The sequence below is a fragment of the Bufo gargarizans genome, chromosome 3, assembly GCF_014858855.1.
Source record: "Bufo gargarizans isolate SCDJY-AF-19 chromosome 3, ASM1485885v1, whole genome shotgun sequence".
Taxonomy (NCBI): Eukaryota; Metazoa; Chordata; class Amphibia; order Anura; family Bufonidae; genus Bufo; species Bufo gargarizans.
The window spans coordinates 454898088-454911962 of NC_058082.1; the positions used below are offsets into that span (position 1 = coordinate 454898088).

Consider the following 13875-nt stretch of genomic DNA (forward strand, 5'->3'; position numbering starts at 1 on the left):
CACCAAGTCCCAAACTGTCTTCCCACTGCTCCCCAGGTAGTCAGGGCAACCGACCGGCTCCAGGGTCTGATCTTTTCCCTCATAGACCCGAAATTTGTGGGTATAGCCTGTGGCCCTTTCACAGAGCTTATACAATTTGACCCCATACCGGGCGCGCTTGCTTGGGATGTATTGTTTGAAGCCAAGGCGCCCGGTAAAATGTATTAGGGACTCGTCTATGCAGATGTTTTGCTCTGGGGTATAAATATCTGCAAATTTCTGGTTGAAATGGTCTATGAGGGGCCGAATTTTGTGGAGCCGGTCAAAAGCAGGGTGGCCCCTGGGACGGGAGGCGGTGTTGTCACTAAAGTGCAGGAACCGCAGGATGGCCTCAAAACGTGCCCTGGACATTGCAGCAGAGAACATGGGCATGTGATGAATCGGGTTCGTGGACCAATATGACCGCAATTCATGCTTTTTTGTCAGGCCCATGTTGAGGAGGAGGCCCAGAAAAGTTTTAAGTTCGGAAACTTGGACTGGTTTCCACCGGAAAGGCTGGGCATAAAAGCTTCCCGGGTTAGCGGTGATAAATTGTGTGGCATACCTGTTTGTTTCGGCCACAACTATGTCTAAAAGCTCCGCAGTCAAGAACAGCTCAAAAAATCCCAGGGCCGAACCGATCTGAGCCGTCTCAACCCGAACTCCAGACTGGGCAGTGAAAGGGAAAACTACAGGTGCGGCTGAAGTTGGGGACTGCCAATCAGGGTTTGCCAGCACCTCTGGGATTCTAGGGGCTCTACGGGCACGTCTTTGCGGTGGCTGCGACGGGGTCACTACTGCACGTGCCACCGTACCAGCTTCAACTGCCCTTCTGGTGCTCGCTACTTCACCAGGTTGTACGGCAGTGCTGGTACTAGGTCCAGGAAGGGCTGGGCTGCTGGTGTATGCCTCACCACGTAATCCGACAGCACCAGCCCCACTCTGCTGCTCTTGAAGCGGATCCTGCGCAACCTGCGGTCTAGCGACACAGGGCCGGGTACGCCTGGTGGTATCAGGGACCTCAGCCTCCTCGTCCGAACTTTGGGTCAGAGAGCCACTGCTTTCTACAGGTTCGTATTCTGACCCGCTGGATTCATCAGATGAGGGTTCCCACTCCTCATCCGACTGGGTCAGAAGCCTGTAGGCCTCTTCAGAGGAATACCCCCTGTTAGACATGTGGGCAACTAAATTTAGGGGTATTCCCTGAGACTACCCAAGAAAAAAAAAGCAAGCCTGTCTTACAAAGGGGAGGCTAGCGAAGTACCGGAGGCCGCTGCGGTTGATAAAAAATATCAAAACTGATTTTTTTATCGCCGCAGTGCGTGTAAAGTGAATGTGCAGTGATCAAAAAAAAAAATTTTTTGTCACTGCGGTGGGGCGGGTGTGGGCGACCGATCAGGCCTGATCGGGCAAACACTGCGTTTTGGGTGGAGGGCGAACTAAAGTGACACTAATACAATTATAGATCTGACCGTGATCAGTTTTGATCACTTCCAGATACTATAAAAGTACAAATGCTGATTAGCGATACGCTAATCAGCGAATAACGGACTGCGGTGCGGTGGGCTGGGCGCTAACTGATCGCTAACTACCTAACCAAGGGACCTAAACTATACCTAAAACCTAACGGTCAATAACAGTGAAAAAAAAAAGTGACAGTTTGCACTGATCACTTTTTTCTTTTCACTTGTGATTGACAGGGGTGATCAAAGGGTTAATTGGGGTTCAGGGGGGTGATCAGGGGCTATAGTGTAGTGTTTGGTGTACTCACTGTGAAGCCTGCTCCTCTGCTGGATCCAACCGACGAAAAGAACCAGCAGAGGAGCAGGCAGCCATATAACAGATCATATTTACAAATATGATCTGCTATCTGGCACTTTGATTGGATTTTTTAAAAATCAGCAACCTGCCAGCCACGATCATTGGCTGCCAGGTTGCTGACGAAATACTTCTCGATGAAATGCCGGCGCGAACTGCGCACGCGCGGGCGCATACTCGCGTCATCTCGCGTCTCGCGAGATGACGCGTATATGCGTGACTGTGCGCAGCGCTGCCACCTCCGGAACGCACATGTGCGTTAGGCGGTCCGGAGGTGGTTAAAGGGGTTGTTTCACTTCAGAAAATATTGATAATCACAATACATTAGTAAGTGCCTTGTAATAACTTTCTCTACATGATAAATGCCATTTGCTGAAGTGAGACAACCCCTTTAATGGTGTTGTATATTCATCAATGCCCTGAAATTGTTGAAAAAGCAGCGGCCTGTTATCTAGTGAACTTGTATAAACCTGATGTGCACTTGTCATTTGTCTCCTGCAGATAATAAATACGACTATGTTCCAGCCACGGTCAATGTGTGCGCTGAGGCTGTCAAGCTCTTTTTTTGTCTGATAATGGCCTTTCGAGTCATTGTGAAAGGTAAGGTGCTTGCTGTATTGGATGCTATGTTTTTAGCCTGGCATCTGTGACTACAGGTTTCGTTGTTTTATGCATCTTCTTGTCAGGATACGATTTTATATTTAATCTGCTTTTCTTAAAGGGATTGTCCAACCCTTTACAAGTAATAGTCTGTCCTCAGGATAGGCCGTCACTATATGACCGGCAGGGGGTCAGACGTCCCACACCCTTGCACAATCAGAAGCTGTGCATGAGCTCCTGCCCAAGAACTACACAGCTCTGTTCATTGTGCAGTGGACGAGCTGATTACTCGTGACGCAATGCTAAAGTAGCCAGCTTCTTGTGAAGAAGTGGACAGTCCCTTTAAAGAGTTCTCTGAGATGAGCGCGCAAACTGGAGTGTTAGGCTAGGTCTACACGACGACATTTGTCGCGCGACACCTAGGTCACAAATGTGCAACATTTGTGGCGTGACAATTTTTATAATGATAGTCTATGGTGTTGCACTGCAACATGCTGCGACGCAACAGTCGCAGAAAAATCCATTTCCATCCTAGCCCTAGGATGAAATAAATTACCAAAATAAGCCTACCTTTTGAATCCCCTGCAGCCCCAGTGTTGCTGTTCCAACCCTCCCTGCTGCTCTTCGTATACAGGGCTGCAGCACTGACATGTTGACAGCATGTGACTGGTGCAGCCAGTCACTTGTCTCAGCAGTGTATCTTTGAGTCCAATGATTGTCTGCAGCAGTCAAATGTTGTCGACATAAAAAGCGAAGAATAATCAGATGAAACAATGTTGCAAACAATGTTTTGTGTACACAGCTCCTATTCAGACCAATGTGTTTGGCTACTTTCACACTAGTGTTCTGCTGTCCGCTCGTGAGCTCCGTTTGAAGGAGCTCACGAGCGGACCCGAACACTTCCGTCCAGCCCTGATGCAGTCTGAATGGATGCGGATCCGCTCAGACTGCATCAGTCTGGCGGCGTTCAGCCTTCGCTCCGCTCGCCTCCGCACGGCCAGGCGGACAGCTGAACGCTGCTTGCAGCGTTCAGCTGTCCGCCTGGCCGTGCGGAGGCGTGCGGATCCGTCCAGACTTACAATGTAAGTCAATGGGAACGGATCCGCTTGAAGATGACACCATATGGCTCAATCTTCAAGCGGATCCGTCCCCCATTGACTTTACATTGAAAGTCTGAATGGATCCGCTCAGGCTACTTTCGCACTTAGAAATTTTTCTAAGTTATTAATGCAGACTGATCTGTACTGAACGGAGCCTCCGTCTGCATTAATATGATCGGATCCGTTCAGAACGGATCCGATCAAGCGCAAGTGTGAAAGTAGCCTTAAATGGTTACAGACTACCAATCCTGTAGTAGTCAGATCCTGCAGCCCTGTGTGACGTCAGTCCTTCAGTGACCACTGCCCAGCTTCTTGCTACCTTACAGTGAGGCCTCATGCACACGACCGTATGTATTTTGCGGTCCACAAAAAACTGATCCGCAAATAATACGGATGACATCCGTGTGCATTCCGCATTTTTCAGAACTGAACAGCCGGCCCCTAATAGAACAGTCCTATCCTTGTCCGTAATGCGGACAATAATGGGACATGTTCTATTTTGTTGCGGAATGGAAATACGGACATAAGGAAACTGAATGCACATGGTGTTTTTTTTTTTTCCCGTTTTGGGCGGACCCATTGAAATTAATGGTTCCGTATATATGGTCCGCAAAAAACCCGGAACGGACACGGAATGAAAATATGTTTGTGTGCATGAGGCCTGAAGGTGCATTTATGCGACCTGAGAATCGGGCAGATTATTGGAATATGAGTGCTTCCGTGGGGTTTCGTCCCGTACTTCCGTTCCGCAAAAAGATAGGACTTTTTGCAGAACGGGCGAATCGCTGACCCAATAAAGTGAATGGGTCCGTGATCCGCTGCGGCGGCCCCACGGTTGGTGTTCGTGCATTGCGGCCCGCAAATTGCCAGCCGCAGCACGGCCACGGGGGGGCCTAAAGCATCTGCTGCAGGACTTTTTTTTGTATGCTATTGGTAATAAAGAGATCTACTCAACTGTCTTGAGTTCCATGTTTATTTCAGCATGTACTGTGCCAGGTGATTTATATATTTTTATGTATTTTTTCAGAAAGGCGGTCATTGCGATGCTCCTCGTGTTTTACATTGAAGGAATTCTGCCGCTACATCAAATGGGCTGTACCTGCATTTCTCTACTTTTTAGACAATCTCATATTTTTCTATGTCCTGATCTATCTACAGCCAGTAAGTGACTGAGTATATTGTCTTGTATTGTAGCGTTGTATTTAGCCTGTACTCTTCTGCCAAATCCCTTTGATGGTGATTGGGTGGAGAGGGCAGATGTTCTCCATCCTACCCTTTCACTAGTCTTGACTGATGGTCTCCTGGCGTCTGAGGCATACGGTATATGTCAGATTTAGTCTCATCAGCCCGTAAAATCTGACTCCACGTCTTTTATGCCAAGTTTCAATGTCCTAGTACAAGTTTTATTTTGAAACACAAATGGTAAAATCTGGTGCAAAAATCCATATTACTGCTTTTAGATAAAACCGGCAATTCTTCACTGTGTGTTAACATAGGCATTTATTTTAATTTTAATTTTATTTTCCTTCGACTTTCCCCTTCTGCGAGTGAACACTGATTTGCTATTTTTTCATTGCTTCTCTTACAAAAAAAAAAAATGATAAAAAAGTCACACAAACTCCAAAATGGTCTAAAAAAAAAATACAGATTGTCTGACAAAAAATGAGCCCCCACACAGCTCAGTAGCTATAACTATAAAAATTTATGGGAGTCAGAATATGGTGATGTAAAAAAACTTTTATTTTCACCTATACATGCAGGGTATCGTTGTAATCTTACTGACCCAGAAACAGAAGGTCATGGGTCAGTTTTGCTGCAAACAGAACGCCGTGGGAGCAAAATCCCAAAAACAGTGGAGGAATTGTTTTTTTTTTTTTTCTAATTCCACCCCATTTGGATTTTTTTTTTTTTTTTTTTTACTGCTTCCCACTACATTGTCACCATTAATTATGGCATACATTAGAAAGTACAACTTGTCCTGCAAAAAATAAGCCCTCATACAGCTATGTGAACGGAAGTATAAAAAAGTTGTGGTTTAACACATTAAGGACCACTGGACGAGAATGCTCGTCCTAAAGGGCCGATACTTAGTGCCCCAGGATGAGCATTCTCGTCCTGCGGTCCTTCCCCCCCCCCCCCCCCCCCGCGTGCGGTGCTGCGATCAGCGGCAGAGATCCGTCTGTTACTGACAGCCGGATCCCTGCTGCATCCACCAGCATCGGGGATGATGCCGGTGGATTAACCCCTCATATGCCGCGGTCAGCGCTGACTGCGGCATATGGGAGGTTTGCGCTCACTCACCTCCTCCATGGCCATTCCAAGGCTTGGGGCCTGGCATGTAGGGAGGCCTAAGAGGCCTGTTGAAGTAATAAAGTGAAAAAGAAAGTTTATAAAATTAAAGTTTTACAAGAAAAATATTAGTTTCAAGTGTAAAAAAAAAAAAAAAAAAGGGTTCTTTTCCCAAAATAAAGAAAAGTAGACATATTGGGTATCGCCGCGTCCATATCTCCGCTCCGTTCTCCCAGAGATGGGACCTGCACCTATCAGACAATGGGGACATATCCTAGCGATATGCCCCCATGGTCTAAGATGGGATAACCCCTTTAAGGTGAAATATGGCAGGGTCCTTAAGGGGTTAAGGAAGATGGGGAAGAAAAATGAAAACACAAAAATTTTAAAACCTCCGGTATCCTAAGGGTTAGAATGGCTGCCAGCAACCTGTCCCAGAATGTGAGCAGAACTGGTTGCCTCCACTTGCAGAGCTGCCTGGTGGGGTGAGGTGATAGGGCCTCACTATACATTACGCTCCCCCATTTGCATATACTATATCTTGGTGAGTTTTCCTGCCAGGCTGCTCAGCCATGATGGCTTTTCGTAGGCAGGATTATATCATTACCATATATTTTACAGCAGTGGAGTGAGGCCTTGCCTCCTCACCCACCCTAGTGGTGGCAATCATTTTAAATCCCAGAGAACCTCTTTAACCTAGCTGGTGGTGCTGCAGAATCTGAGATAAATCCATCTTTTCCTAATGACTTTTTCTGTGCTTGCTTCTTTTCGGTTAGCAGCAAGGAGAGGAGGACATTGAAGAAGACAGATCAGAGTGTGGTGAGGGGGAAAGAATCTGTGGATGGGAAGGAAAGCACAGACATAGTAGCTTACAGGGGGAAGATGGCGAGCAGCATTCTGGTCACACAGAATCCAGCAGATGTTACTGGAGCAGGTTGCAGACTGTGGGTCTTAAAATGATTAAAGGAATGATGATTGAAAGGATTAAAATGCAGGGCAACTTCCTCCCTCCCAACTGCTAGGTGTTCATACCTTAACCTACTGGGTCCACCTTTCAGGTTGTGCAAAAGCAAAACTTTGTTCTGAATTTGGCCTTAAAATGTTAGTAGGATGCACACAAGTGTAGAAATAAAATATTAATAGATTTGATGTTCTACTAAGGGGCATCTACACACTGATTTGCAAAATACATATGACGTCTGTGTTGCTTTTTTTTTTTTTTTTCCAGACTATTTAACTTCAGTCAGTATTTGTGGCCAAAAATAGGATTTGTTCTGTCTTTTACGGAATGGACATATGTATGTGAAAAACACACAGTAGAGGTCCTTGTGTCCGTCAAGCAAAAGATAGAATATGCCCTATGCTTGGCTGCAAAATGCGAAGTCTGAAGTCAATGGGTCCGCAAAAAAATGGATGCAACATGGACATAATCCATGTTTACAAAAATACTTAAAGTTTTTTGTGACTGTCCCCTAAATCTACTTTATTCTGTTATTAAATTATTAGAAATTAACCAAAATGGAAGCATGACTTTTGCTCTTTACTAGATTTTTCTACTAATTAATCCTATATTTATATTCTGTTTTAGGCCATGGCTGTATTGTTGTCCAATTTTGTTATCATTACAACTGCGTTCTTCTTCAGGATCATATTAAAGTATGTAACGATTATATATTACTACATGATAGATCACTGGCACTGCTTGTTACTGCAGTGATTGTAGGGGGTCCCTTGGGTGCTGTGGTTTCCTCCCACTGGATTGTTGCATACCCCTCTTTTATCTGTCTTTGATAGCTTCGCTGGGGAAAAAATGATGACAAAAGACTGATATATATCAATTTATTTATTTTTTATTTCCAGGCGGCACCTTTCCTATGTTCAGTGGGCCTCTCTTCTAGTACTCTTCCTGTCCATAATGGGCCTCACATCCCATAATGGCACCCACAAAGAAGTCTCAGTCCACGGAGTTCACAACATTTTCCACTCAAAACCATCCAACAGTTGCCTTTTTGTGGCAAAACCTGATGCCGAAAGTCATGAAACCAGTAATCCAGCAATACAGAGTACATTAAAATATATCCCTCTTGGATTTGGACACCTTCTGATCTTACTGCAGTGCGTTATATCTGCACTGGCAAATATCTACAATGAGAAAATCCTGAAAGAGGGGGACCAGATGTCTGAGAGCATTTTTATTCAAAACAGCAAACTTTACGTGTTTGGTGTTTTGTTTAATGGACTCACATTGTCTCTACACAGTGAGCACTTCGGCAAAATAAAGTCCTGTGGATTTTTTTATGGGCATAATGGATTTTCAATTGCTCTCATTTTTGCAACTGCATTTGTCGGGTTGTCAGTGGCTTTTATACTAAAGTTCCGAGACAATATGTTTCACGTACTCACAGCACAAGTGACAACCGTTATAATTACCATTGTGTCATTTTTTGTATTCAATTTTAAGCCCTCTCTGGAATTCTTTCTCCAAGCTCCTGTGGTTCTTCTCTCTATATATATTTATAATGCAAGCAGAATAATAGAATCCAAAGGCCCTGCTCAACGTGAAAAGTTAAAAATAGTAAATGGAGATGTTTGGGAACGCTCTCGTGGTGTAAGTGTATGGTTTTTATTTTTTAAGCTTGAGAAAAGTTTATATTTCTATATAATTCAACGCTCAACTATATTTATACCAGGTCATATATTCTGATCAGTATATTGCTTTACTTTAAAGGGGTTATCCCATGATTAATGTAAAAAATGAAAATCAGACATCATATAGCACATGATGTTCTCCTTCTAACAAAGCTAGAACCAGCCCTGTACCTCACATGGGTCCAGGGATCTCCCCATTCATTGCTGCAATTGTATTGCTAGATTTATATCAAGCTGGCAGCTCAGGGCGGTGTCTTTTCTGCTGCAGCTTTCTCCCTCTCAAAGCTTAGGAGCCAGTTAAAGGATGGAACTGAGCATGTGTGTCCACCTCAGCGAAGTGGACAGAGAAATAAGAAAAATAAACAGCAGACGGCACATGTTATTGTGCTGTGTAGATTCCCCCCTATGACAACGGTTTGGCTATGTTCTCGGGACCTCCCCCAGAATGGCAGTCTGGATGCAGAGCCTGATTTTGGTGTAGAGAAACCAGCACTCACATTCAAGTGCACTCTGCACGGGAGAGGACGTCAATCCACAGCAATATATATAAAGAATCCCAGCAGTCGTGTCTTAGTGCAAATCGGATGTCTTTTATTCCATAAATGAAAAGACCAGGACCAGGTTTCAGCAATGTGCCTTCATCAACAGGTAATCCAAATACAATCTTAACAAACTATATATGCTCTACAGTCACCGCCCACAGGAGCTAAAGTCCATCCCAAAAGGGAATGGCTACAGAGTTACAGGTGTAATCAGTATTCAATTGATTACACCTGTAACTCTGTAGCCATTCCCTTTTGGGATGGACTTTAGCTCCTGTGGGCGGTGACTGTAGAGCATATATAGTTTAAGATTGTATTTGGATTACCTGTTGATGAAGGCACATTGCCGAAAGTTTCCGAAACCTGGTCCTGGTCTTTTCATTTATGGACTAAAAGACATCTGATTTGCACTAAGACACAACTGCTGGGATTCTTTATGCAGAGCCTGGACTTCCCCCAGAACAGCTGTTTGGATGCAGAACTTGGACCTGATCTGCTCTATGGTAGCTTTCAAAAGCTAATTAAATTGTTTATAGAATCTGTTTTTAGATTTACCAAGAATTTAGTAAACAAAAAAATAAAATAAAAATATGTATGTGTTTGGAGGAATTCAGAGAACAGATACCTGGGGAATGTAGGATCAGTCTCTGCCTGATCCTTTTTTCATTCCAGAAGGGTTATTCCCCTCTGTCCATTAAAATAACTGTGCATACATGGTCAAGTGTGCATGTCCACGGTGGAGTTGGGAGACCCAACAGCTATATCGTGTTTTTTGCTGGCTTTATAGACAATTGGTGGTTAAATCTACTCCCTGATGTTTAATTATGTGTTTTTCTTTGTATTTTAATTTTTTTTTATCTTTAGGATGGGGAGGAGCTTGAAAAGTTAACCAGAACAAGTGATGACTCTGAGACCGATGAAGACATTTTTTAATGAATATGATGTAGCACAGACTAAACAGTCACAGATATATGGACTTTTTTTTTTTTTTTTTTTGTTTAATTGTCTAATTTGGTGGTGCAAACACAGTGGTTTGCATCGGATGTTACATATTTGGAACTGTTTATTCTGAAAAAATATCAGTGTTGCGATGCATAATGTGAAAAGTTAAATATGGTAGGTTACCTTGTTACATATGAGCTATGTGTTAAGGATATGTCTTTGCCAGGAAGACTATTCTACAGATTTTTAAAGCCAATCTCTACCTCTGCTTGGACCTCTCCTCCACAAAGTCCTAGTTATCTGAGGTCTCTGAATTTCCAGATTGGGGGACTTATTTTGATACAGTCAAAGTGTGCTAACATGACCTTAGAGGGGCGTAAATGTCTGATAGGTGCAGGTCTCCTCTCTAGGAACTTCTCCTGTTGGGAGAACATCACTCTGGTGACTGAGCAGCACTTGGAAATGAAAGGAGAACGGCGCAACAGCATAGCGGCCTCTCTATTGAACTCCATGTTATTCATGGAGGCCCCCACTCTCCATAGGTGTGGCTGGGGCTCTCACCTATCAGGTATTTACAGCATATCCTCTATGAATGGGTAAAAGAAGCCAGGCTCCTAAATAAGCTTGATAATGACAGTAGTAATACTCAAGGTACCGGTCCCCCTCCAACCAGTGTCTTTTGCTGCTCTTTGACACAGATATGTGATCGCTAAGCCAGTCACTACTGCCGCCAGTAATTGGCTCAGTGGTCACATTTCCATGTTGACAGGGAGCAGTAATTGTATTGGATTGGTAAGGTGACTATTACTACTTTCCTTATTTTCAAGTATTCCAAGCATATTGTAAAGAATTTGAGGTGACTGGACAACCCCTTTAAGATGTGCACAGCCTTTTAAGGGTTGTTCGGTTGTATTTCTTGTACTGTATACTGTAATATTGCTAATCAAACACGGTTCCAGAAGATATTTTTACTTGAGTGCCTTAGTCTTTTCCAGTTCCTTGCAGGAAATGTTTGCTCTTACAACCTTAATTATATTTCAGTAGTACGAAGTAAGTTGACACAAAAAAAGTTTTCCCAAATATAAATTTTGATACGTGAATCTGTTGATTTAATGTGTTCTCTGCGAGTGCATGTGTGTATACATTGTATACTTGCTTGCATGCTTTCATCTTCCTCCTTTGCTTTTTGGTTCTCCATCTTTGATTGCCTCAGCATGGTGGTTCACCACAGGCAGGACGTTTCTACCAACCCAGCTTTGACAGAATGCCTGTTCAGCGCAACTACACACAAGCACTCCTTCTAGGCATGTAATGTGGTTTTAAGGAAATTATTTTGTGCTTGAGGAATAGCATTTGTAATGAATTTTCAAAGTTCCACCAAGAGAGATCACCTGTGTAGGTATGGCAGTGTTAAAGCATGCTCTTCACATTGGTAGCAGCATCCCATTAACTGGTTGTATGGTCCTCTGTAGGATCTGTTAAAAGTGGCTTTAGCACCAGTATTGCTCCAACAAGTTTGGCTACTTGGGATGTTGCCTGTGTAGTACTACAGTTTGCAGTTATTTCTGATTGTGCTGGAAATACGTTTTAGGTTATGCAGTTTACAGGATGTCCTCTCTTTTTGGTGCCATAGGCAGACAAAAAAAAATTGCCCCTCAAGCCATAAAATCAATGGAAAATAATTGGTGATTAGGTTATTGGTAGAGAATAATCTAATGGGAGGAACACTGCTGGTGTATGGAAGTGAAGGCGTTACTGGGCACTACTGACCTCCTTTGTCCAGCGCTGTGTGTGCGCTCCAGTTATTGGTCTACCACTAGTGATGACTAATTCTTAGTGGCAACATCAGGTTTTGTAATACGAAGGAGATAAGATGAGTGTGGTCTTGTGAGATAATCTCCCAAGTGAGTAGAGCCTTACCCAACATTGTCCACCTACGTCCATAAACATAGTTATGAAAAAAAAACAAAGCACACCCTCTTAGAATTCTATAGTTTTACCTATCTGGACCTTAAAAGGTCTTAAAATGAGGTAAATACCACATCAGATGAACAACAACACACAACAGATTCCATCACTTTCAAAGTGGAAGACCTTGTGTGGAAAAACTAAATACACCTCCTGAATAAGCAGCTTGTAGAACCACCCTTAGCATCAATAACTTGAAGTAATGGTTTTCTCTGACTTTCTCGCATATTGTTTTGGAGAAAAGCTGGCCCACTCTTCTTTACACTGTTGTAGTTCATTGAGGTTTGTAGGTATTAATTTTATGCACAGCTCTCTTAACCCCTAAAGGACAACCGTCATACATGTACAGCGAAAGTCCCAGGTTTAAACATTGTGCCTGCTCAGAAGTTGAGCAGGCATCATAGCCACCAGGTTTCTACTGTTTTAAACAGCAGACACCCAGAGGCAATGACCATGGTATATATGTGGTAAAATCCCAGGTGTGCAGCCTGAAAGGCTCACGCACGCCGAGATTGGGGTTGCTGTGGCAGCCTCTGGCTGGGTGAAGGATCTTGGGCCTGCCACATATGTAACATAGGGAATCTTTAATAGATTGTTATGGTAATTCATTGCAGTCTATGGGAGAAGCGATCAGATGATCACATGTTCAAGTACCCTAGGGGGAAACTTAAAAAAATAAAATATATAAAAAAAAATCCTAACTCAAAACGTCCTCTTTTCCTGTATTAAAAATAAACACCTAATTAGCACTGCTGCATCCCAAAATGCCAATACTACTAAAATATAAATGTGTTTAACCCTTCTGGGAATTCTGTAACAGAAATTAAAAAAAAGTCATACACACTCCAAAATGGTATCAATAAAAACTATAGATCACCTCTCAAAAAATGAACCCTCATGCAGCTCTATAGACCTAAATTTAAAAAGGTAATGGGTGTCGGTATATGGCAGTGATGCTAAACCTGCGACCCTCCAGCTGTTGCAAAACTACAATTCCCAGCATGCCCTAATAGATGTAGGCTGTCCAAGCATACTGGGAATTGTAGTTTTATAACAGCTGTAGGGCCGCAGGTTGGGCATCCCTGGTATATGGCAAACAACATTTTTTTTAAAGTATTAAAACACAAACTATATAAATGTATCGCTGCAATTGTCCTGACCCATAGAATGAAGGTAACAGGTCAGCTTTATCCCTTAGAGAAAGACATGAACATGATACCCATAAAACTATATTAGAATAGTTTTTTTTAGTTTTTTTAAGTTGCACCCTTTTTTGAAAAATAAAATTTTCTAGCTCCTTACTACAAACTATGCAATATAAGATGGAATTATTAGAAAGTACAATTTGTCTTGTGAAAAACAAGCTCTCATACAGCTATGTGAACCTTAAAATAAAATGTTATGGCTTTGGGACAGCAGGGAGTAAAAAAAAAGAGATTCAAGGACTGAAGTCTGGACTTTGACTGTGTGTAACACCTCGATTCTTTTATTTTTCAGTCATCCTGTTGCATGACCCAGTTTCAGTTAAGCTTATGCAAGACATTTTGTAATATAGTTTACCAAGAAAAAGTAGCACCTTCCAGGAGCCTTCAGTTCTCCTTTTATTACCAAATATTTAGAAACCTCTTAAGTCAGTAAAACATTTGTCCTCAGTAAGGGCTTGTGCTGCGGACATAGTCTGTCCCCATTCTGGTGGGTTCAAGTCATCCTTGTATTACAAAGATAGGTATTAGGGCTCATGCACATGACCGTGTGGCCCACGTGCTGCAGACCTGCAAATAGCGGTCAGCAATGCACCGGTACCAGCTGAGTGCACGCCGCTTGAGGATGCAAACCCATTAACTTGGACAGGTCCGCATCTGCAAACGGCGGGCACACGGCCGGTGCCCATGCATTGCAGACCGCTATTTGCGGTCTGCAGCACGGAGGCCACGCGTTCACGTTCATGT

At 43.3% G+C, this 13875-nt stretch overlaps 1 protein-coding gene across 2 annotated transcripts in view; it reads left to right on the top strand.

The window, feature by feature from the left end:
* Positions 1-13620, top strand: part of SLC35A5 (solute carrier family 35 member A5) — a 34051-nt gene extending 20431 nt beyond the window's left edge. For both annotated transcript variants that reach the window (XM_044283583.1, XM_044283582.1), the window contains exons 3-7: positions 2338-2436; positions 4564-4697; positions 7414-7481; positions 7686-8433; positions 9881-13620. In XM_044283583.1, coding sequence (XP_044139518.1) covers positions 2338-2436; positions 4564-4697; positions 7414-7481; positions 7686-8433; positions 9881-9949 — 1118 coding nt within the window. In that variant the 3' untranslated portion in view covers positions 9950-13620. The remainder of the gene's footprint in view (positions 1-2337; positions 2437-4563; positions 4698-7413; positions 7482-7685; positions 8434-9880) is intronic.
* Positions 13621-13875: the final 255 nt, after the last annotated feature.